General features: G+C 39.2%; 1 protein-coding gene across 2 annotated transcripts in view; it reads right to left on the reverse strand.

The window, feature by feature from the left end:
* Positions 1 to 2,474: 2,474 nt before the first annotated feature.
* LOC132124693 (proline-rich protein 5-like) overlaps positions 2,475 to 25,216 on the reverse strand; it is a 106,212-nt gene continuing 83,470 nt past the window's right edge. Inside the window, exons 1-9 of one of the 2 annotated variants that reach the window (XM_059535823.1) lie at positions 14,548 to 14,778; positions 12,113 to 12,260; positions 8,816 to 8,896; positions 8,482 to 8,530; positions 7,532 to 7,589; positions 7,311 to 7,402; positions 7,089 to 7,223; positions 5,286 to 5,406; positions 2,476 to 3,864 (exon numbers count right to left, since the gene is read on the reverse strand). In XM_059535823.1, the coding sequence (XP_059391806.1) occupies positions 3,491 to 3,864; positions 5,286 to 5,406; positions 7,089 to 7,223; positions 7,311 to 7,402; positions 7,532 to 7,589; positions 8,482 to 8,530; positions 8,816 to 8,896; positions 12,113 to 12,231 (1,029 nt within the window). In that variant the 5' untranslated portion in view covers positions 12,232 to 12,260; positions 14,548 to 14,778 and the 3' untranslated portion in view covers positions 2,476 to 3,490. Of the gene's footprint in view, positions 3,865 to 5,285; positions 5,407 to 7,088; positions 7,224 to 7,310; positions 7,403 to 7,531; positions 7,590 to 8,481; positions 8,531 to 8,815; positions 8,897 to 12,112; positions 12,261 to 14,547; positions 14,779 to 25,216 lie in introns of those variants that run through there. The other variant, XM_059535824.1, reaches the window with a different exon arrangement.

Consider the following 25,216-nt stretch of genomic DNA (forward strand, 5'->3'; position numbering starts at 1 on the left):
CACGGGTAAATATTGTGGTTGCATTTCCAAGATAGAGAGAGCTTCGTGACAAGCTGAAACTACAGAGAGATGCTTGCATTCTAATAAACAGGTATGCATCCATTCAGCTAACTATATCTATCCGTGTATTTTGTGAAACGATGATGTCTTGTGTAAAACGCAGACGGACTAGCTCTCATGTAGAGTATAATGTAAATCTACATGTGTTCTATATCTAGCTGGATAAAGTAGCTTCAAATGCAGTTCACTATTTTGTTCGATATCATAGTTTAAACGTAGCCTAATTATAATTATTAACAAAAGGCAACCGTGTTTTTTTTAAACATTTTTTTAAACATATGTTACTACTAGCTAGATGGAATATTGATTTGACAGGGGTCTGATAATTCATATATCTCTCCGTTCGAAAATACGTGATTGTCAAAATACTAGGCTGCTGTAGGTGAAGGGAGACCGCTGACAGACCAGGCTCTTGTCTTCATGACAACAATATCTATACTTCATGTTGAACATAAATATAAAGCCTACTGATAAAGGACAAAATGTCCTTTAATTTATGTCAACCTATAGACTTTCAACATCAAAATGTCATGAATTAATATGTATTTGTGTACAAAATTACATATAAACATATTTTCCTATTATATTTTGACTGGAAACGCTTCCAACACGCGTGCGTGTCGCGTGAAAAATAGGCGTCGGTTCTATTTCTAGCATGCACGCGCGTCTCGCATCCAGTGTGTCGCCGGCCTCAGTTAAAATGAGTGAGGAATGTGGGGAGCGACAGAGCGCGTGTTCCAATGAACAACAACTCCCATGAGCCTACGCTCTTTCCCGACGTCATCAAAGTACGTCTCATGTTATTATTTTGTTTGAGTGACCCCTGGTGGCCAAAAATTCCATACTGTACGTTTAAGAAACACAGTCAACTCCTTAGCCCTTCACTCATGGCAGCAATCTCTTTATCAAGGACAGCCAGTTCCGTCAACTTCTCCTTTATCGTGACCGCAAGTAAACGTTTTAGTGATGTCGGAGTCAGGGAACATGCATTTGAAAAACTCGGAGATACCTGGTGTTTAGCGATTGTGTTAAGAGTCCACAACACCTCGGCTTTCATTGTTGGCGTGGACCCAAAAGCTGTGTGCAGATCCACTCTAGTTGCAGTCATAGCTGGAGGGTCTGCAGCGCTAGCAGCAAGCTGGCCAAGGGGCCGTTCACATATCGCGATTTTGCACATATCGTACATATCGTACTTTGATTTTGCACGCTCATAATGGAAGCGATGCGGTCGAGTCCAGGCACGTCCGCACCGCATCGAGTTAAAAACATCTCAACTTTTCAGAATGCCGCGAGCGCACCGCGGGTCATGTGACAAGAACTAACCAATCAGCTTCATCCTTTCCCGTAATAACGTTGCAATCTCAGCCAAGATGAAAGAACAGCTGATCATAGCTGTATATGGATTGCCATTTTGAAATAAATTTAGTAGCAGAGCTACTGCGAGCGATTTTTAGTGCTGCAAATCCATTTATCCTTTGCTGAAATTTCCGCGTCTTCATGGAGATAGCGCGTCATTGTTGCTTAGCAACGGCAGATGCCTCATGAGCACTTCTGCCCGAGCCCTTTGGAAAGAAGGAGAAAGCGGCGCGCCTAGCGTTTTCCACACGTTTTTAGGCGCGATATGTGAACGGCCCCTAACATTAGCTCCTGCTGCCACTTTAGGCACATTAGCAGCTAGCTGGCTAACACTAGTTGGTTAAAAGGAGGCGATGGAAGGAGTTTGTTTTTGTCCATTGAGAGCATTCATGTGCTTGGATGACTTGGCATGAGACTCTAATGCCTTCATTCCCCTTTGTACCTAGCTGAATGCTTTTTTTTGCATATGGTGCAAAAATCCTCAAAAACGTTGCTGTCCACTGGTTTTAACCAATGACGAAAATAGTTTTTATCCAGCCACGCTTCATTAAATTTACATTTCCCCATAACCTAAGCTAGCTAACGTAAAAACAAATGTTAAAAATATAATGGCGTCAGTCAACCTTTCCCTGTGGAATGCTGAGATTTTCTTTGATTTTTCGCGCTTCTCCTTTGCTTGTTGCTCGAGGTCTGTGTTGTTTTGTGTTGCAGTCTATGGTTGTGGTGCTGTAGCACGTGATCTTAATTTACTGAAGGCATCACATGTTCGCAGTATTTTGTGTTTTGCATTCACTCAATTATTGGTTCCGCCACTCTTTATTTATACTACGTCATTTCATCAAAATAATGGTTGACAAATGAAACTTTTGAGGAAAATTACAATACATAGAAGTTACATACAGCACAATTTTTAAGACCCAGACATCAAAATTCAAGACTTTTTAAAGTCTTTTTAAGGTATTATTTCCAAATTAATAAATTCAATGCTTTTAAGGCTTTTTGAGACCCCGCAGGAACCCTGTGCCAGATCTAAAATACACACACACACACACACACACAAAGATGAAAATTATGTTTTTTTGATTTATGTTTTTTTATGTATTGTGACATTAAGCACATTTTCACTCAAAATTCAATTAAAAATTGTTTTTAAATATTCACATTATGCATTCAACCAAGCTAAAATAACAAAATAAAATCCCAAAAAGCAAACAAAACATGGTCTTTGATGAATTCAAAAGTCCTTGATTAGTACACTTGCAACTAAGCTCTTTGGCAGCTCACAATCTGAAACACCGCCACAAAGGTTTTCCGAGGTGATGTTGACGTTGAAAACAGCATCTAAAGCTCCTTAACAGCTAATCTGCTGAAGGAACTCTAAACTGTATGCCAGAGCCACAAAGAAATGCTCACATGGACCTCTAAAGACATCTACTCAAACCTTAGACGTACAGCCCAGAGCTGAATGAACAATCAAGAATGATTTCAAAAACACTTTCTCCAAAAAATGCATTACTACAAAAATACACATTATTTTACACACACACACACACATTGAATTTTCCTTTTTAATTATTTTAAATTAAATGTTTTTAAATATTAACATTTCATAAAATAAAACAAAACATTCATAAAATCTTCTTTTTCTTCATGTCAGCATGTTTAGTTTCCACTACATAGAAATGAAACGGTAAAACGCAAGATAAAGACGTTAATTGTAAGGAAGTGTTATTAGTTTGTCTCAGTATGGTTTCTGCTGTACCTTTGTAAACTGTTTGCTCACCAGCATACTTTCACACCGCTTTACCACCTCCACGACAGAAAGAAGTGTGATGTTTGGTGTACTTTACAAGAAACGGCTGAAGCGAAAGCATCTTCAGCCAACCTCCACCCTCCAAGCTCTTAAAAACAGGCTACACTGACAGGCCAAACAGTATTTAGCACACAACACAGCTCACATTTTCACAGCAGTAGAGTCCATATTGTATTAAGCGAACACGTTCTAGCTTGTCTCAGTTATCTTAACTTTACAAGATCTCAGTGGGTGTTTTGAGATCATGAGAGAGAGGCTTTTTTAACTAGTTAGGCCACACTTCATCTCTGCAGTGCTTTTCCCTCTAAGGATTTCCACACCACCTGGCCGTGAGTCAAAAAAGGCCGGTTCACTGCAGAAAGTCTTAGGTGTCCTTTTGGTCTCTTTTCTTGTTCTCTTGTCACTGACCTCCACTTTTCCTGAACACATCCTGTTTTTCATGGACAGGAGCTGGATGTCTGAATGCACATTGGCGACTGTGTGTCGTCGGACACCACCAGTCCTTTCCAAGTAGGCTTCACCCTCGTGTTCGATTAGAGGTGCCAGGAAAGACTCGTGGGCATAATGTGTCACCGTAATCTCAGGTTGACTGAGGTGTGGAGTGGGAACTAACCTCAGGCCTTCCAGATGGTCCTCTGTGGGGGAAGCGATTATGATGCTGGTTAGATTTAACGCTGACTGCAACATGCATAATAGACTTTTATCAATGACATGAATATGTGTCCGTTTCACATGGGTTTGATACACTTTTATATTATATTCAAGAAACTGACTCTAAAAATGTCATGTGGCATAATCATCAATAAAAAAACGTACTTTCTTTATTTATTGACCTGTTAGTGTTCCACTGTAATGCCCATGGTACTCGTGTTTTGTTCAACTCTACAGTAATGAGGGTTAAAAAGTTTTTTAAGAAAATAATAAATAATAAAAGTACACAGGAGTTTTACAAAATCATGAATTATCAATTCATAAACATCATTAGGTTTTTGGGGAGTTGTGCCACATGACATTTAAAAACATGAAATAACTTTGTCTTCTCATAAAATGGTCAAATTATCTGATATTTTAATTAACTTGTTGATCTTCATGCTTTTTCTGCATTTTGGTTACACCATATAACTTTTATTTATAATTTTCTTATTAATTACGATTTTTTTTCAGGGTACAAAGACATTTTTACAAATATTAGTTCATGGGGAGTTGATCATTGATAAAATTAACTAATTTTGCCATAAAATGGTCAAATTATCTAACATTTTAAATGACATTTTGATCTTAAGACTTCTAACATTCTGCATGTTGGTTCCACTATATGACTTTAAGTATTTTTTTCTATATGAAATATATATATTTTTATTATTAATAATATATTTGTAAGGTACAAAGACATTTTTACAAATATTATAAATTATAACATGAATGGGGAGTTACACCATATGACATGTTTTAAATAAATTAACTTTGCCATAAATGGTCAAATTATAGTTGTAAATATAGTTGCACATATATTATTAAAATATCAGGAATTATTAATAAATTATTTTGGAAGCCTTGTTATAAAAATGTCAAATTATCTGATATTGTACGATAATTATTGCACTTTTTTCTTTATGTTGGTTACACAATATGATTGTAATTTGGTGGACAAAAGTTTATTTTTTATTATTAATAAACAACATTGATTAATAGTGAAGCTGTTTTGTAAAAAAACATATATAATAAATAATATTAAAAGGTTAAGCCAAGCTACTAAATAAACTATTCTTTTTATGAGGCCTTTGTCTGCATTATATTCATTTTCTGTATGATATTTGGACAGTTATACCAACCTGACAGATTTGACTTTAGTACCCCTTTAAAAAAATATAATAAATTTTATCAGGAATTTAAATTACATTCATCATAAAGGTATATTCAAGTCATTGTATGCACAAACTGAATTGTTAATGCTTTCTGAATACTACATTAATTGACCCAGACAAATAAAGGGCATCCTGTCATTAACCCACAACACCCTGCCCCCCGCCCCCCCAAAAAAAGAAAGACAGAGCACCTGAAGAGGAATCGCTTGGGTTCATGTAGAGGTAGTTACTCAGGTAGGGGGATATAACCATGTCCACTAGCCTCTCGAGCCGGAAATACTCTTGTGTCGGTCCATTAGGTTCATGAATGCCCTGCCCCAAAAAACAAACTTCATGAAAATAAGGATCCAAAACAAAGAGCCGATAATCACTGCCAGTAGATGAATAGTTAAATATCTGGGTTCAATCCCAAGACAGCTGACAAGTGGGAGTAAATGAGGAACGGATGACACATCAGAGTGCTTCATCACCATTATGCCCTTAAGCATGACACTGTATCCTTGCGGTACTCAGCTTTGTTCTGGAACAAAGCTGACAAATTTCTTTTGTATGGAGGAGCCGTATTTGAAAAATTAACGCTGGGTCAAGGTGCTTGGTTTCATGGAGGCTCTTCAAATCTCATCTGAGATTACAGCAGCACAAAGCAGATCTGTAGATGTTCCCACACCAGCACTCAGGGAATACTCTCCTAACGTTCATTTCTCTTCATATCTCTGCCTCATATTCTCACCTGTGCATTAACAACATTTTGTGTATGTTTGCATAACATTTATTTCTCAGTTGTTGATTTTTATTAAAATAGACATCGTTTTTCCGTATTATTTTAGTATTATATATATATTGTTTTTTTGTTTTGAATTTAGCTTTTAAATTTAAAATTAATTTTCAGATTTCATTTTTATTTTTAATTGGTTATGTGCTTTTTAATTTGTTATGTGCTTGTATTTTTTTCCCCTCACAAAATATTTATATTTAGCTTTAATTTATTATTATAATTTTTTATTATTTAATTAGTTTAGCACTTCAACTTATTTTATATCAATAAGTTGCCAATGCAAACGTTGTCATTTTCAAGATGTTTAAGTTTCATTTTTCATCTAATATTTATTTTTATTTTTGTTTTTATTTTATTATTTAGTTTTACTTTTAGTTACTAACAACAATATTAAGGTCAAATTAGAGGCCTTTATATCAATATATAACTTTTCGTTTATACAATTTTCAGGATGTACCTTAAACATTTGATAAAATTTTATAACAAATGTTATAAAAATGTTATAACATTTTTAGAATTATTAAGATCTCAATAGACATATAATAAACACAAACAATTTATATTCAATATTTATAGCATAAAAATATATTTAATTGTTTGCCTGCTGGATGCGTGCACTTTGTCTAAATTATTTATATCATCTTTATTTCTTTTCTTTACACAAATTATTTCTACAACCATTTTTTCCCCTGAACATTTTTTTCATATGTTACTGATGAACACCTTTACTACTCAATTAATGCTTTTTTAAGTATTAATATTAGTGTTTTTATAAAATTTCTGCTTTTTAACACTTAATTTTTTAAAAAGTATAAATATTAGAGCTTTTATAAAATGTTATGGTTAAAATTTCAGATTTTTAACACTTTAACACATTTTTTTAACACTAACTGACTGTGTCTAAGTTGTAGCATAATTTACACAACAACTGTTATTTTTTTCACCTAAACATTTTTTTTTTTCTCAAATGCTACTGCACTTGGTTACCAAGGAGAAAAGTCAACAATGTCAGTGAAGGGTGTGAGATAAAATATGAGAGATTACTTTTGAGCATCTAAGACAAACAAAATGCTAGTTCTAAAGCTGCCAGGACCAAAACATTTCCAAAAATGTTTCAAATGTAATTTCCATCTCAAAATTACCGATGTGGTGGAAATGTTCATGATGCAGCATAGAATCAGACATTATTAGTGCACAAATGACCCTGGTGAGAGCTCACCTGCAGGATCAGCAGCATCTGTGTGATTGGAGGAGGATATGAGGAGCCCTGAAGCATGTCGTCCACAGGAAGCTTCAACAGAACCATGTTCCTGAAGCCTAGCAGAGCCATCTGCCTCACAGTCAACTCCTGACCCTAAACCCAGCCAAAAAACACCAGTCACCAAAGTGTCGGTAACTCAACGCCAACCCAATACTTTGATAGGTGAGATCATTTTAATACCTGCACGGGGTAGAAAATAGCTTGAAGAGTTGGCAGGATGTCTGTGAAAAACCTCACCCACATCTCAGACAGCGCTCGGAGACGAGTTTCATCTGGGCATGAGAAATGAGACAAGATTGCAAGGAGCGATTGAATTACACACATCTGTATAAAACCTTATTAGAGCTCACGCAGGCCATCAAATGCACTAATAGGACCTAGAAAACAGGTTCAGCACTCACCGTTATGAAGCTGAATCTTCTCCAAAATATACGTCAGACCCTTATTCAAGAGCTGATCCTGGACAAAAAGAGTCATGAAGGTACTTTAGAGAATATTCTGATTCATTACAAGTTAAACTCATTTGACAGCATTTGTGGCGTAATGTTGATTAGCACACACACACACACACACACACACACACACACACACACACACACACACACACACACACACACACACACACACACACACACACACACACACACACACACACACACACACACACACACACACAAAATCTCAATTTGCAAATTCTGAAATATTTATTGTTTCAATAGTTCAGCCACAAGATATAAACAATATGAGAGTTAACATGATTTTATAAAACAAAAAAACACATGCTTACTAAAAAAATTTCATAACATAATACCATAAAACCCTGAAACAACTGTAAAAATAACAATTTAAATACCTTTACAGCTCAATTAATAGATATTTTAACATTAAGTATTAATATTAGTGCTTTTATTAAATTTTAAGCTTCATATTTCTGCTTTTTAACGCTTTAAAAATGGGCCCCATTCACTTCCACAGTAAATGCCTTATCGTAACCTTGATTTTTTTTTTTTTTTCATGAAATAAAAGAGTACAAATGAACATTAACATAATTCCAAAAATGCTGTCAATTAAGCTTTCTAGTTTAGTCAATGCTCTGGTAATGTTCGCTCAAAGTTACATACAAACTTTATAAATATCATTCACAGTTCTCTGGTCTTTAATAACCTTCTCCAAAGTTTAGCACAGAAACATTATTTATACATCATTCATATGAAAGTGTTTTAGTTGGATGTTCATTTTACATTTTTGAAATGTTATTACTCATCTCAGAATCTTCAGAAAACATTCAACACTAACAATTCCATCATTTTAGCAGAATGTTCTTAAAATGTATTTTTGTGAGCTGTATTACCTGAAAGTATTCAGTGATAAATGATCCCAGCTCGGTCCTCAAAAGCCACCTGATAAAACAGTTAACAGTTAGTTACACACACCCTCATAAACCAAAACTTTGTACTTTTTCTCAATTAAAAATAGTAAAAATCATGTTGCCTGCCTGTAAAAAAACCTCACCAAAACAAAATTAGAGTGTTGTGGGTGGTTTCCATTTGCTTGCTATGTGGTTGTTAGGTTATTCTTGGTCATTGCCTACTGGCATGAGTCAACCATCTCTAATCTTGACTTGAAATCATTGTATAGGAAGTGAATTGAGTACATGCCTGCGATTCTCTGTATTATTTTCTTACCTAATGCTTTCGTTCAGGGTGTAGAGCTCATTGGACTGTAGCCCCCCACCTTGAAAGACTTTAATTACAGCTGTTTGAACACTGCAAAAAAGAAAAGACTCAGTTTGTTGAGAAATCAGGAAACTACGCCTCATTCAAGTGTCCTGACCGCTGATTTGCAAGCTAAGAAAATTCTATGCAAAACATCCCTTTTATATGCAGAAAGACTTTGTAAAAACATTTCAAAATCCAGCAGTCACCCGTGTCAGGGAAATTTTTTATCTCTGTTTTAGTGTCTATAGACAGCGTTTTTGTCTGCTTGCCAGTAAACTTCCACTGCCTGCCATCCAACCAACCACTTCTGACTAACATCCTGCTCTACACTTCCTGAGAGAGGGGCAGCAGAGGTTCCATTTCAATGAGGAAGTGGTACAGGCAAAGGCTGCTGTCTGCTTCCTATCCCAAAGCCTTAAAACGTGCGTCTTTAAGGGGTTTTCCTCTAAAGATTAAATATGGCATGCAAAGTGTGAAATCATATATGAAAATGAAAGGTTTCTCTTTTGAGGCAGAAGTATAGTGACCGTGAACACCGCCCTTTTTGTTTATTTCAGGGCTTCCTAAAAGCTCATTTCAAAGCTAAAGATGGTTTCATTTGTTTTATCAATGTTTACCAAAAAAATTACAATTAAATTGTCATTTTCTGGATATATATTTTGATTTATTACATTTCACATACAACCCGAATTCCGGAAAAGTTGGGACGTTTTTTAAATTTGAATAAAATGAAAACTAAAAGACTTTCAAATCACATGAGCCAATATTTTATTCACAATAGAACATAGATAACGTAGCAAATGTTTAAACTGAGAAATTTTACACTTTTATCCACTAAATTAGCTCATTTAAAATGTAATGCCTGCTACAGGTCTCAAAAAAGTTGGCACGGGGGCAACAAATGGCTAAAAAAGCAAGCAGTTTTGAAAAGATTCAGCTGGGAGAACATCTAGTGATTAATTAAGTTAATTGATATCAGGTCTGTAACATGATTAGCTATAAAAGCTTTGTCTTAGAGAAGCAGAGTCTCTCAGAAGTAAAGATGGGCAGAGGCTCTCCAATCTGTGAAAGACTGCGTAAAAAAATTGTGGAAAACTTTAAAAACAATGTTCCTCAACGTCAAATTGCAAAGGCTTTGCAAATCTTATCATCTACAGTGCATAACATCATCAAAAGATTCAGAGAAACTGGAGAAATCTCTGTGCGTAAGGGACAAGGCCGGAGACCTTTATTGGATGCCCGTGGTCTTCGGGCTCTCAGACGACACTGCATCACTCATCGGCATGATTGTGTCAATGACATTACTAAATGGGCCCAGGAATACTTTCAGAAACCACTGTCGGTAAACACAATCCGCCGTGCCATCAGCAGATGCCAACTAAAGCTCTATCATGCAAAAAGGAAGCCATATGTGAACATGGTCCAGAAGCGCCGTCGTGTCCTGTGGGCCAAGGCTCATTTAAAATGGACTATTTCAAAGTGGAATAGTGTTTTATGGTCAGACGAGTCCAAATTTGACATTCTTGTTGGAAATCACGGACGCCATGTCCTCCGGGCTAAAGAGGAGGGAGACCTTCCAGCATGTTATCAGCGTTCAGTTCAAAAGACAGCATGTCTGATGGTATGGGGGTGCATAAGTGCATACGGTATGGGCAGCTTGCATGTTTTGGAAGGCTCTGTGAATGCTGAAAGGTATATAAAGGTTTTAGAGCAACATATGCTTCCCTCCAAACAACGTCTATTTCAGGGAAGGCCTTGTTTATTTCAGCAGGACAATGCAAAACCACATACTGCAGCTATAACAACAGCATGGCTTCGTCGTAGAAGAGTCCGGGTGCTAACCTGGCCTGCCTGCAGTCCAGATCTTTCACCTATAGAGAACATTTGGCGCATCATTAAACGAAAAATACGTCAAAGACGACCACGAACTCTTCAGCAGCTGGAAATCTATATAAGGCAAGAATGGGACCAAATTCCAACAGCAAAACTCCAGCAACTCATAGCCTCAATGCCCAGACGTCTTCAAACTGTTTTGAAAAGAAAAGGAGATGCTACACCATGGTAAACATGCCCCGTCCCAACTATTTTGAGACCTGTAGCAGAAATCAAAATTGAAATGAGCTCATTTTGTGCATAAAATTGTAAACTTTCTCAGTTTAAACATTTGCTATGTTATCTATGTTCTATTGTGAATAAAATATTGGCTCATGTGATTTGAAAGTCTTTTAGTTTTCATTTTATTCAAATTTAAAAAACGTCCCAACTTTTCCGGAATTCGGGTTGTATTTCTACAATGACTTCTACAGTTACCTCTATGCATGGTGATGTTTTGAATTGCTGAAATTAAATATGGAAATTGCTTAAATTATTTAGATATTTTTAGCTGGGACATCCAGTCAAATATGTCAGTTACTGACCTAATATCATGATGAAAAAATAAGAGAATGAAACCAACATACTGTAAATACAGGTTACATGTCTTATATTAAAGCGCCATTTGTGTTTCTGACAATATAAGTTTAGTTAATTTTAAAAATGTCATGTGGGACGACTCTGATGAATTAATTATTCTTCTACTTAAAAAAAATACTTTTACAAATTATATTTAAAGAACTTTTCAGAAAATGATGTATACATTCACTTGTACTGAAGGAGTACGGAAAATACGTTATTATCTTTTCCTTGATGGTTACACCACATGACAAATTTTGGGTTTAAATTTATTTAATATAATAATTTCAAAACTGTGTTTTTATGAGCAGCGTAGCTCAGATCAGATTCATGATGTAAAATGTCATGTGGTGCGACTCCTCCAGAAATTTATTAATATTGATAAATTAACAATTCATGATTCACTCTCAGAAATAAAGGTACAAAAACTGTCACTGAGGTGGTACCTTTTCAAAATGTACACTTTTGTTCCTATTAGGTTCTTATATGTACACTTTAAGTACTTATATGTACCTTTAAGGTACCAGAATGAATCTTTTGGGTACAAACATGTACCTTTTGAAAAGGTACCGCCTCAGTGACTGCTTTTGTACCTTTATTTCTGAGAGTGTAAATGTAAAAATAAAATTTCGGAAAGTTTATTTTAAAAAGTTTTGGAAATTAACGATTAAATAACAACAGCTTTGTCTTCTTTTAATGAACCTTACTTTTAAAAACTCTCGGTCGTGTCTATAAAAACCCCTCAATTCTCATGGCATTGATGAAACAATGCCTTTTCCCTCTCTCTCATCCTTGGGAAAGGGAACCACCCACCTGTTCCAAACACTGGCATTGGACAGCTGCAGTGCTGGCGAGCTGGCATGAAAGCGGGCGAGGTCGGACAGCACAGGCGAGCTCATGAAACGGGGCCTGGGCTTTCGGAATGACCCCATGGTTTAGTTGAGACGAGGACAGGCACGTGCTAGAACAAATGTGAGAGATCAAGTCACGTTACAGGCAAAACCTCCCACAAGGTACACTGAATGAGTGATGCAAAGAATGTGCGATACAACCGCAGTGGCAGTTATTTACATGGTTCAGCTGCGGTGACTCATTTATATAGATGCCTGTGTCATAATGAAAGCCACACAGAACGTCTACGACACAAACAAGTACACTTCCTTTGATGTGCAGCCTGACATGAGACTTCCTGGTGAACCGATGGCTGCCTGCGCTACGCTCGCGCACAGAGGTATCAGATAATCGCGAAAACGGCAGTTAAGATGCAGTTAACCAGATGCCTGTATCAGATGCTGACACGTTCAAACAGTGCTCATCTTGGTTTCCTATGCACGAAATTATGCTTCCCAGAATTCTGACTCAAGCTGTCTCGCTCACAAGCTGCACCCTTGACGGCATCACAACTTGATCCCACACACATCTGATACCAACTGTAAACTTACATATTTATCCCATCTGCCTAATAATAGGTTCGCCCTGTTCCCACACTGACAAAAACAACTACGTTGCCACGAGAGGGCAAACAATTATAGGCTGCATTGTAAAGTCTGTGATGGGTTAAATTGGTATTTTATCCACCCAGCAAGAAGATGGCAACATCAGATGGCGCACCAAATCTTTTCCCATGAGCTGCAAGAAAATGAGCTCATTCGCAGTCTAACATTCATGAATGAAAATTTTATGCATCCATACTCACCATCTGCTAATTACGAGGCCAAAAACAAGTCAGACTCCCACTGCAGTTGATTCACTCTATGCATAATTTGCATGAATTGAGTTTATGGGGCGCCTCTGGTCATAAATCACACTAACTAAGACATCACGTTTCTGCGTGGCTCCTTAAGTATAATCTCATTCTTTCATTTCTGGTATATTAATTGATTCACCAAGTGCTGGGGTTGTCTGGTGAGATGGTTGACTGGTGAACTTCTAATAACAGACATGAGCAAGTACTCAGGCCAGTTAGGTAATGCAATTAAGGCTGCAGCATCTCAAAGCATGACCGACGGAGAGTAAACAGCCTCATTTATCATCCGCATTCAACTGCTGACCTGGCTTAAGTACATTCAGTGGACTCACAAAGTCTACGTTTACTTTCTGAAAAGCAGTTTACACTGAGAACAAGAACTTTAACTATAAATGAACCAGTTTTAAAGAGCTGGTGCATTTAAAGTATGTGTATGCTAATATAGTTATTGTTCTTGATGTTGACAGGCCTTTAAAGTCTTGTTTTTAAACACCCATTTACACCAATAATGATAAATGTAACGTTTATTTGTTCATTGTAATTCTATATGAACAGTTAAGTCCAGAAACGAGAGGCAGACACAGGTTGCCAGATTGAAGACACACAAAAGGAATGAACGGACCTGACAAGAAAAGGCGATGAGCTATACAAAATACTTTTGGGTAAACTCAGACCAAATTTAAAAAAAAAGAAGAACTTGCTGTGATTGTTTTTTTTTAGAAACAAGTATGCGAACTCAGCATGTTTTGTAAACATATTCTGGTATTTTAATGCTTCAGTAGTCAGTTCTTTCCAATTCATTTAAAGGAATAATTTACCCAAATGTGAAAATGGCCATATTTAGTCACCCACATATCATTCCAGACCTGTATGACTTTTTTCTTCTTCTGTGGAACATAAAAGAGATATTTTGAAGAAGATATGTTTGCATTTACACTTAAGGTATTTGGCATCCACAACCAAACTGGACCCCATTGACTTTCACTGAATACATTTTTTTTTCTCCCAAAATATCTTCTTTCGTGTTTCACAAAACAGCATAAGGGTGAGAAAATAGTTTTAATTTGGGGTTATTTTGATAGTATTTTTGCATTAAGTAAAAGGCAAAAATGCTTTCCCCGAAGGTATCTATAAATCAATGCCTAAAAATGTTGTCTAGGTGGGTAGCTCAACTTTTGAGGCGCAGAATGAAAAATTAAACATCCCAGTTAAGTTATCTACCAGGGTATCATCTACAACTAGGTTCTACAAATAAAAAAAAAATCTAAAAAGTGAGCTTTTCTATGTAGCACTACCTAATAACATTCATTAAGGGATGTAACTTAACATTACTACATTTTATTCATTAGTCAGAAAGTAAACATTAGTAGTTTAAATGTCATTAGTAAATGTCATTAAGTTCTACAAGTTTCATTTATCTTCTCTACAGATTCTCTGGAGTATCTTCAATGACCCTCGGGATCTACAAGTCCAGTGTTTACGGATTAAATGTTTCACTTACCAGCTTGTTCTTCTCAGTCCCAACTGAGAGTTAGTTTAGCCACATTGTAATTTCCACGACCATTCTCACACATTTAAACGTTCAATGCAACTTCGACGAACGCTACCGTAACCACCCATATTCTACCCTTAAAAATAAAACTTCAACGCTCAAGCCCTGTTTATCAACTAAGTATTCATCGGGTGAGACAAGAAAGCAAGATGCTCTGTTGTGAAGCGCCCGCCCATGGGAGGAGTTTGCTGTAACTCTTTCACACATTCAACAAGTGTGCAGTGATTCCGAGTCATTTCCGCGAATCGGCTCTCTCGAACAGCTCGGTTCAAAAACATTAGAGTGATTCTTTTTCTCATCACATTCCCAGTCAAAGTTTAATGATTATTGCAATGTGTCGCTGTTTAGCTCATAAACACAAAGTTATTTAGAAACAAAATTTAATATATTTAGCCTACATGTAGGCCTATATTTCTGAAAAATGTCCGTTTTATTCCGTTGATAAAACTTTTAGACAATTATTTAAAGCAGTCCTATGTTTTATTTTAAAACACTACTTCTAGGCTATTCAATTCATTTACTTTTTGTTCTATCAGTCAAATCTCAGCATCACTAGTTCACACGAACCTGACAAATAGACGAGTCGTATCAATAAACCAGTTGACTCGGGAAGCGTTTGGAGTCAGATCGCTTTTGTGAACTGATTCACTGAAGGCATCCGACTCAAAAGAAAGATTCGTTCAATATTCTGACATGTGCGTTCAACAGCTGTGGTTTAATGTGCGGCTGGCATGCATCGCCATTGTCTGCAGACATTGGACCAGAATTTACTCTGAATTTGGACCAGAATTTACTCTGTTCGTACTCTGTGGTTTCCTTTAACCGCCAAGCATCTTCACTATGTATTTAAGTTCAAATAAGCAGTCCAAGACGAAACGTTGACAGTAACTTTAGGCCATGCAAGCTTTTTTTTTCTCCTTAAGATCAACTGCTGAGTCGCATACCGAATTTAGAAATGTAATTAAAGATTTGACAATGACAACATGATCATCTGGCCAGTGTGCAAAATGATTTGTGTGCAAGATCCTCTAGAGGGCAGTATCGCACTGCACGTGAGTTTTAGTAGCATTCAGCACGTTTTAACTTCCCACTTGAACTTGAAACGTTGAATAAATCCAAGGAATATTTCCCCCTTTTCTTTCTCTTAATTGCAGATTTACCATTGAAGTATCGGTCTGGCTTAAACAAGGAAAAAGTTCAGTTAGCATATGTAGTCGTTGGAGGATTTTATTTTTTTATTTTTGGCAAATTGACAATTAGGTGCTATAAAACGTTTATTGTCAGACTCTGAAGGTCAAACTGAACAATATATAAGCTGTTTTATTTTATAGTCATTTTATCCACCTCATAGATACTGCAACACGGAAGTAGTTTTCTGTGAATGTGCGAGACTTCCGTAAAGTTAGGTAAATAACTAGAAATAAAAGTGAAGTGAACGGTAAAACTGTGTGCTACAAACAAAGGTGTTGAGAATTACGACAATACATTAAAATGATATGACAGGAAACTCCAATTTGAAATATCAAGCAGCATAACAAGATGTAAAAAAAAATAATTTTACTAGCTGTAAAGCTCAAAATAATTGGAAGTGAATGAAGCCTCGCAAATTCATGTTACAAATGTTCCACTTATTTATTTATTATTGTGAAAATGCCTAGCAATAAACATAAGAACAGATCAAATTAATCCAATTAAAAAAAAAAAAATGTGTCATCTAGCTACAACTACTAATTGCAAGCAAATAAGTGCAAAAAAGTCACCTTTTGGTCAGGCAAGGGACAATAATTGTCTGAACCAGAGCAGGAAAATAAAGAAGTAGCAGTAGTTGTTCTCTGTGAGTGGTGGTCCTCTCATTAGTTTTGGCAAGGCCTTCCCAACAGTGGCCGAGGCACAGGGGTAACGTTGACCTTGACGGCAGGAGTCCCGTGTTAAACACTAATGAGAGAGAAGTTCCCAAGCTCGTCTACAATCAAACGAAGGGGAAGTGGTCTAAAAATAAACCGAACACATTAATGAGTGATCTGCAGGTAGCGAAAGCGGCGCTCTTTGTTTGTTCTTCATTGAAGGTGTGGATTTGTACGTGCTGCGGGGAATCCAGAATGGGCTTCTGGTTGAAATAATGAAGATTTGTTCATTTTGACCCGCTGTTTGGACACCTTACAGCTGGAAATTGCACTCCGAGGCTAATCCTCAACCTTTTCCTTTTCAAATTGAAATTCTTGACATGATCCCTTTGAAAAGGTAAGAATCTAGGAGATGTGCCAGCACACACACAAAAAAAGCAGCTTTGAAAATAAGACAATACGCCGCTCGTGTTCCAAGCCCTCCACGGGCAAGAAGAAAAAGTGGCATATTCAAGCAACGATTAATTTGCACAATATAATCCACTTCTATTCCCTGCCAGCAGGATTTATGCCAACTCTGCACATGAGAGCCACGAGGGCCATGAGGCTCTTTCTGGGCAGGAACAATTTCATCAGCCCTCCACGATTGATGAGGAGAGCAATGAATCTCTGGAGCAACAAGGCTGAAACAGCCTTTCCCTCTCTCACAGTCCCTGTCACCTCCGTTTCCCTGGCGATTTCCTGCTTTCCACGAGTCTCGTGCTCTCGTAACTCTCCGTCATTTCATTCCGGTCTGCTCTTTTTCTTGTCTGGGCCAATGTGCTTTGCATATCGTCTCTTGTAGATGGATAAGAGATCTAGTTAGTGAGATAATTGATGTCAATCATACTAAATGTAGTTAGTCACAATGTAATAGTGGGCAATATTCATTTAGAAAAGGATTTAAAGCCACACAAAAGCAATTTGTTCTTCATTTAAAAAGTTTTGGAGATAAAAAATGAATCGTGCTTTTGAAAAAAGATGACATAAAGGCTCTAGTCTTGTCAGTATAGTCTAATAAAACTTTTTTATGTATATGGAGCAGGTCACCACATTTTGAGAGTGCAAAATCAGCCTGGACTTATCTTGGTATCGCCTATTTTTGGAAACTTTCACTGTTGGAATATATTAACGTTGTCTGCAAATAGTGCATCTCTGTGGAAGCCTTTATTCTTGCAATTCTTTTTCAGTCAGAATTGTGAGATGTAAACATAGAATTGTGAAATACAGACTCGCAGTTGCATGAAAAAAATGTAGAATTGTGGGATAAAAAGTTGCAATTACCTTAAAAAAGAATTGTGAGAGGTACTTTTAGAATTCAGAGATAAAGAACGTCAAAATAGCAAGATGGAATTGTGAGTTAAAAGTCTGAATTTTCCGTTTTTGTACGTAGAGTTTTTATCTCGCAATTCTGACTCCTTTCCTCAGAACTGTATTTATATCTCAAAAATTCAGAATTAGTTCCTTACAAATGTGAAAAAAGTCTAAATTCCAAGATATAAACTCACAATTGTGAAAATAATATTGTGTTTAAAATTCGCAATTACATTTTTTGTTCATCCCATGGCAAAAACGGTCTTCCATATGATTGCATAGAAAGTTAAAGACATTTGCGTATTTACGCTGATGAAATACAGTAATTTCAGAAGGAATCATTTCCGCAACAGGTTAAATTGACAACCATGAAGCTGCTTGGTCTGAAAGTGACTTCTGTGTGAGCTGTGCCTCAAACATCGCTACACAATTTACAATAAAATGATTCTGCAGGTGTAATTTCACTAATTTGACAGCACCTTTTAAGATAGTATTCGCGAAACCTGCTTGAAAACAGTTGCTTAGTGGGATACACATCAAAAAATACACATCACATTTAATACCCGAACTTCAAGAACGTCAGTGAGCCAAGTAACAGCTAGAAAAGGGCCATGAGGGACAGATAATCGTGTTATATATTTATTGAGACCACAATAGACTGCACGGGTGGGACTCATGTTGAAGTTATCCACGTCCAAATTTAGCTCTATTATTAAAATGACTATAATCCATCAAAGCGAATCAGCCCTGTGCTTGCTCTCACTGTAACAGAGGGACAGTTCACAATGAGGACTTTGACCTTACATGCCATTATAACGAATTAAAACGATGACGAAGGAACAAACTTTATGATTTCAAAAGCTGTAGAAAATAAAAGTGAATTTTTTTAGCACTTCGATCTGGCTAGCTCGGGATTGGCCTCAGATGCCATGACTGATTTATGAGGTACGTACTGCCTCACTGACACCTCCCACTTCTGCACGTCCTCCATCCCAAACAAATCAACTTATCTTTATTCTGCAGTCAATATATCTGACACTTACAAATGTTATCATTACATATAAAGCCTATTTTTAACAGTTTATTTTATTATTTTATTCAATATGATGTTTAATTTTATTCTGTAAGTATGATGTTTACGTTCCGATAGGAATCTCATTGCTCTGGTCACACTGTTTGATCAACTGTTGTCTTATATTTTTCTTTTAGAGCTCACCTGACTTAACAGCTTTTTGGGTGCAAAGGTTACTTCAGACCTTTCAGTTGAAAATAATGTTCCTGGCAATACAAAGACCAAGGTTGATCACTGCCGCAGTGCCCTCCAATTGTATGAACACACATCTAGTGCCCTGCTGACACTCCAGGAGAAAAAGGACTGATAAGAGTGAAGAGATAAAGAAGAATGGCAGCTAGGAGGGTCCTCTGGGCAGGCAACCAATTACAGATGACAGCATCAGATTGTGTGTGGTCTCTTTCAGCATCAAAAGACAAAAGTCCCTTGACGACTGGCCACAAAAGGACCAAGGACACCCCGCTCAAGACATGCTGGAAGGAAGAAGAAGAGCCATTTTGGAGTCTGAAAAGTTCTTCAAGTCATTTGACCGATACAGAGAAGGTCTCGTCAGGCTTTCTGTCCCCACCTCACTTCATAAAAACATAACATCTAAGAGCAGACAGTACTGATTAAAATCCGTTTGAGCAGAAAACAGAAAGATAGATACCAAAATAATGATGTACAGCTGTTCAATGAAACGGTCTTATTCCAGTTAATCTTGCTGCTGGTCTTGATTCTTGAATATTGATATCTTGAATATACTTCTTTTTATAACAAGATTAAGTTTTTGAAAGAACTTTCACCAAGACTGCATTATTTAAAAAAGAGCTTAAAAAATGATGTATGTATGTGTGTATATATATATATATATATATATATATATATATATATATATTGTGAGCCGTGTCCCCGCCACCTGAGTACCGGACACCGAATCCCCTTGCACTCAGCCGGCTGGCGAACAGGATCACGCAGCACCGAGGACGAGCACCTGACACCTGACACCTCCGGTAAGCCTGGTCCAGTCCTCCATGTTTCCTCCATGGATGGGAACCAAAGCCCGCCTATCCATCACATGCGTCCACGGTGACACCCAGAGCGTACCTACCCAACAGGTGACCATCTCCGCCAAGACCGACACCTGGCCACTGGAAGTGGGCGTGGTCAAGGACTTGCCCGTACCCGTGCTGCTGGGGAGAGACTGGCCAGGCTTTGAACAACTACTCACCCGAGTCACCCAGCCTGCCAGCCCTGCCGGGAACCGCCAGAAGAAAAAAAACCTCAGCCAAGCTCCTCGACGGCACCCTGCCTTCCTAGCATCGGACAGCGCCCGAGATGGTGAGTCCCCCCCCCCAAAGTTCTAACCTTTTTTATGATGTCTTCCAGCAGGTAAGGGGTGGGGGAAATTTTGTGGAGGAGCAACTCGGGGACGATCGGCTGAAGCACTGCTGGAAGCAAGTAAGGGTGGTTGAGGGAAAAGAGGTCCAACCACCACCACACCCGACCCCACACTTCGTGGTCCAGAATGGCCTGCTGTACTGTGTCGCACAGCGGAGAGGGGAGGAGGTGAAACTGCTGGTAGTCCCACATAAAAGGACACAGATGGTCATTGAGCTTGCGCATTCCCATCCTATGGCTGGCCACCAGGGGGCGCAGAATACTACCCAACGGATCCGAGACAGATTCCATTGGCCCGGAATGGAGGCGGAGATCAAACGATTTTGTCAGGCTTGTCCGGACTGCCACATACCCCTCCCCAAGCTCCGCTAATTCCGCTGCCCATCATCGAGGTGCCCTTTGAGCGAATAGGAATGGATTTAGTTGGGCCGCTGCCAAAGTCCGCCCGGGGACTCGAACATATATTAGTCATCGTGGATTATGCGACCTGGTACCCCGAAGCCATTCCATTGCACAAAGCTACATCCAAGGCCATCGCCCAGGAGCTCTTCCTGCTGTGCAGCCGGGTCGGCATCCCCTGAGAGATATTGACCGACCAGGGCACCCCCTTCATGTCCCGGACGATGGCTGACCTCTGCCGCTTCCTCAAGGTAAAGCAGCTTCGTACCACCGTCTACCACCCTCAGACCGATGGGCTGGTCGAAAGATTCAATCAGACATTGAAGCAGATGCTCCGTCGCGTGGCTGCGGATGACCGACGGGATTGGGACCAAATGCTGCCGTACGTCCTCTTCAGCATCTGGGAAGTCCCCCAGGCCTCAGGATTCCACAGGATTTACCCCTTTCGAACCTCTGTTGGCACGGCAGCCCCGTGGCCTGCTTGATGTCGCCAAAGAGGCCTGGGAGCAGCAGCCGACCACCCATCGGACCATGATCGAGCACGTGAGAGAGATGAGGGAAAGGCCCGACCGCGTCATGCCCCTCATCCGGGAACACCTGGCAGCAGCCCAAGAAGCCCAACGTCGTTGATACGACCGGGCGGCCCAACCACGGGAATTCCGGCCAGGTGATTACATTTTAGTCCTCGTCCCAACGGCAGCATGTAAATGGCAAGGCCCGTATATCGTCATGGAGAAAGTGGGGCCCGTGACTTACAGAGTACGCCAGCCTGGACGACGGCAGGAAAGTCAACTGTACCACATTAATCTCCTGAAGCGCTGGGAGGGGACGAGGACTCAGGTTGCTGCGCTCGCCGCCACCTCTCCCGTGGTTGTTGACATCAGCCCCCACCTGTCGGCCGCCCAGAAGACGGAGCTCCAACATCTGATCGGTCAACTCTCTGATGTGTTCTCCCCACGTCCCGGGCAGACCCGCATACTTCAGTATGACGTACGCACACCTCCAGGGACCATCGTGCGACAGCGGCCCTACCGAATTCCGGAGGCCCGGCAACACGCAGTCGAAGGGGAGGTTCGGGAGATGCTGAAGTTAGGGATCATCGAGCCCTCCCACATTCCCTGGTCCAGTCCCATAGTCATGGTCCCAAAACCGGACGGCACCCTCCGGTTCTTTAATGACTTCCGCCGCCTAAACGAGGTCTCCGAGTTCGATGGATACCCGATGCCCCGTGTCAACGAGCTGCTGGAACGGCTGGGGAGAGCCCGGTTCATTTCCACGCTCGACCTCACCAAAGGCTACTGGCAGGTGCCGTTAACAGAGTCCACCAAACCGAAGGCCGCCTTCTCCACCCCCAGTGGCCACTGGCAGTACCAGGTTCGCCCCTTCGGGCTGCACGGGGCTCCAGCCACCTTCCAACGGATGATGGACATCGTGCTGAGACCCCATTAGGCTTATGCAGCAGCCTACATCGATGATGTCGTCGTCCACTCGGAGACCTGGGAGGACCACCTGGAGTGGCTCCGGAGGGTGCTTCTCGAACTGCGGCGGGCAGGGCTCACCGCCAATACCTCGGTTTCTGGGTGGGCCGGGGCCTGACCTGTCCGCAGGAGGGAAAAGTGGCAGCCATTCTCTCGGTCCCGAGGCCCACCTCCAAGAAACAGGTACGGGCCTTTTTGGGGTTGGCTGGTTACTATAGATGCTTTATACCTAACTTCTCCTCCCTAGCGACTGCCCTGACAGACCTCCACTAAGAAGGGACAGCCGGAGAAAGGAAGGTGGGGAACCCAGGAAGAAGAAGCGTTCAAAAGGATAAAAGCGGCGCTCACGTCTGAGCCAGTATTGCGTGCTCCCAACTTTAACTGTCCCTTCTTATTGCAGATGGACGCATCCGACACCGGGTTGGGAGCCGTGCTATCACCGAGGACGAGCACCTGACACCTCTGGCACCCTCACGGTCACTTCTGTTAATAAATACACCCTCCGGGGCTTTAAACTTTCACTGCAGCCTGTCGTGTGATTCTTCAGCCCGCCACAATATATATATATATATATATATATAAATTAAAAAAGTAATTTATTTCTGTGATGCAAAGGTACATTTTAATCCGTCATTACTTCAGTCTTCAGAGTCACATGATCCTTCAGAAATCATTCTAATATGCTGATTTGCTTAAGAAACATTTCTTGTTATTATCAATGTTGAAAACAGTTGTGCTGCCTAATATTTAAGTGGAAATAGTTACACTTTTAGGTTTGATAAATAGTAAAAAAAGAATAGTAGTAAAATAAAATTATTTTGCACCACTGTGAATTTCTTTACTGTCATATTTGATCAAATTAATGCATCCTTGCTGAATAAAATAAATGGTTGAAATAATGCATTAATACTTGTGACAAAATCACATTCTTAGACAATTTATCTGGCAAACTTTAGTGTAAACAGGTTATCAAACACTCACCTTATTTTCAATATTTTTGACAAACATTTATATTTCATATTTATATTGTAGGATGCTTAAACAGCAGTTTTGATTGCGCCACAGTGTTTAAACTTTTACAATTACAATATTCGGAATTGTGTTTTAGCGCTACTTCCAAGGACTCGATTTAATGCGGAAATAAAGAAGCCAAGGTTTTATCTGAATGCATTTTGCATTACAAATAGATGGCACTTAAACTGCAGAAGGCCCAGTCTGACTATAAAACCTATTAAGGCCTATGCTACCTTCCATTTGACGTGCTACGTCAATATAAATGGTTTTTAACAAAGCACTTTATGAAAAAATAATGAACAGGAGATACAGGAACGATATTATAACTTCCCGTTATTTCATTTCAAACAGTCTCAGGATAATAAACAATTCAGTTTAATTCAAAACAAGTAATGAGAAAGGGACACAAGCGCAATTAAGTCCGAACTACACAACCATAATAATGACATAACATTCAGTAATAACTGGTTGCATAATTACATTAGATGTTAGATTCATTTCGACAGGCTGCATGAAGACATACTTCCTGTCATAAGCAGAGTGACAAGGACCTTGACGGCTCCCTCAGGCCCTATCAGATCGGTGTCACGCATCCTCAATCCTTCTTCAGCACACGCTGCTTTGAAGGTTCCTGCCTCTTAAGTGGCTGAGTAATGTTCTTCTCTCATGACATCTCCTTGCCTTTTTTACAGTGTATTGTCTCCTCGGTGAAACTGCATGACGCTCACTCGCAAACAATTTTGTGTCTTGAATGAAAACTTGCCGAGTACTCTCTCCTGAAACTTTAATGAGCTGTAAAACAAGAAAACTCACTACATTACAGGTACCAACTGTGAACAGAGAAATAGAAATTCATGGTATTATAATACGGACCGCTTGTTTCTGAACAACGAGAAGAGGAAAGTTAGAGGTCAGTAATCTCCATTCTCTGGGGTCTCAGAAAGCTGGGATGTTGTGATGGGAAGGAATGAAAAATTATACAATACGAAATATTTATTCTCCATTCCTTCGACAGGCTGCTTTGAAGTAGTTTTGATTTCCCTCGAGGGTCGCTGGGGGCCAGGGGCGGACAGTGAGGGGTTTCGAAAGAGGTGGGTCAGGGGCTGTCTGCTATTGTACACAATCATCTGAGCAGCCCAGCAACCCAAGCTGTAGGACTATGAATTATAGACACGCGCCAGACATCGGAGTCGACTCTCTGCCCCAGGACCCCACACACACTTGATCTACTGATCCTTCAAAGGGACAAAACTTAGCATGTCATAAATAAAACCATCAAAGACCGCCATCTCTCACGTGGATGACGTAGGAAAACAAGTCTTTCCCATGAGGAAATAAGTGCTGAAGGCTGACTTAATCAGATTGCACGCCTTAGTTAATGTGTATTTTGATGCAAGTCATGGCAGAAAGATAGTATATGCAATATGAAAGCACATGAGCTTCCTTCTAATTAATAGTTCACTCCATAATAAATATTTGATGAAAAATTTACCCCAAAACATAGATGAGTTTCTTTCTTCACTGGAGCAGAAATTTAACATTACATCACTTGCTCACTATTAGATCCTCTGCAGATGAAATGCTAGCCCAAATACTGCTTTCTCCAGTGAAAAAAGTCACCTTGTCTGAATCAGGGGAGAAATATGCACAGATCAAGCGAAAACACTCCAGTACTGTTTAAAATATGTTGGTGGATTTTGATGTGAGAGACCATTATTATTAGTGTTCTTATGGATCATGGTCTCATATGTTGGACAAAGCTTAAAGTGAAATGTCTCGATGGACTTCCTCACTCAAACATGCAGCTTTTCAAAAGAGGTTATTTCTTGTGGATTATTGTGATGTTTTTATCAGGTGTTAGGACTCTCATTCTGACAGCACCCAAGTAAAGTAATGATAACTTTCTCCAAATATGTTCCTATGAAGAGACCTGGATGGCCTGAGGGTGAGTACATTTTCAGAGAATTTGACATTTTTAGGTCAGAGTTTGCGAGTTGGGGGCATGTCAGAGGGTACATTTGTTGAAATCAATGAAATTATATATTTTTACATTTAATTTACAATAAAATTAAGTTACA

This window comes from Carassius carassius, chromosome 43 (assembly GCF_963082965.1).
Source record: "Carassius carassius chromosome 43, fCarCar2.1, whole genome shotgun sequence".
NCBI lineage: Eukaryota > Metazoa > Chordata > Actinopteri > Cypriniformes > Cyprinidae > Carassius > Carassius carassius.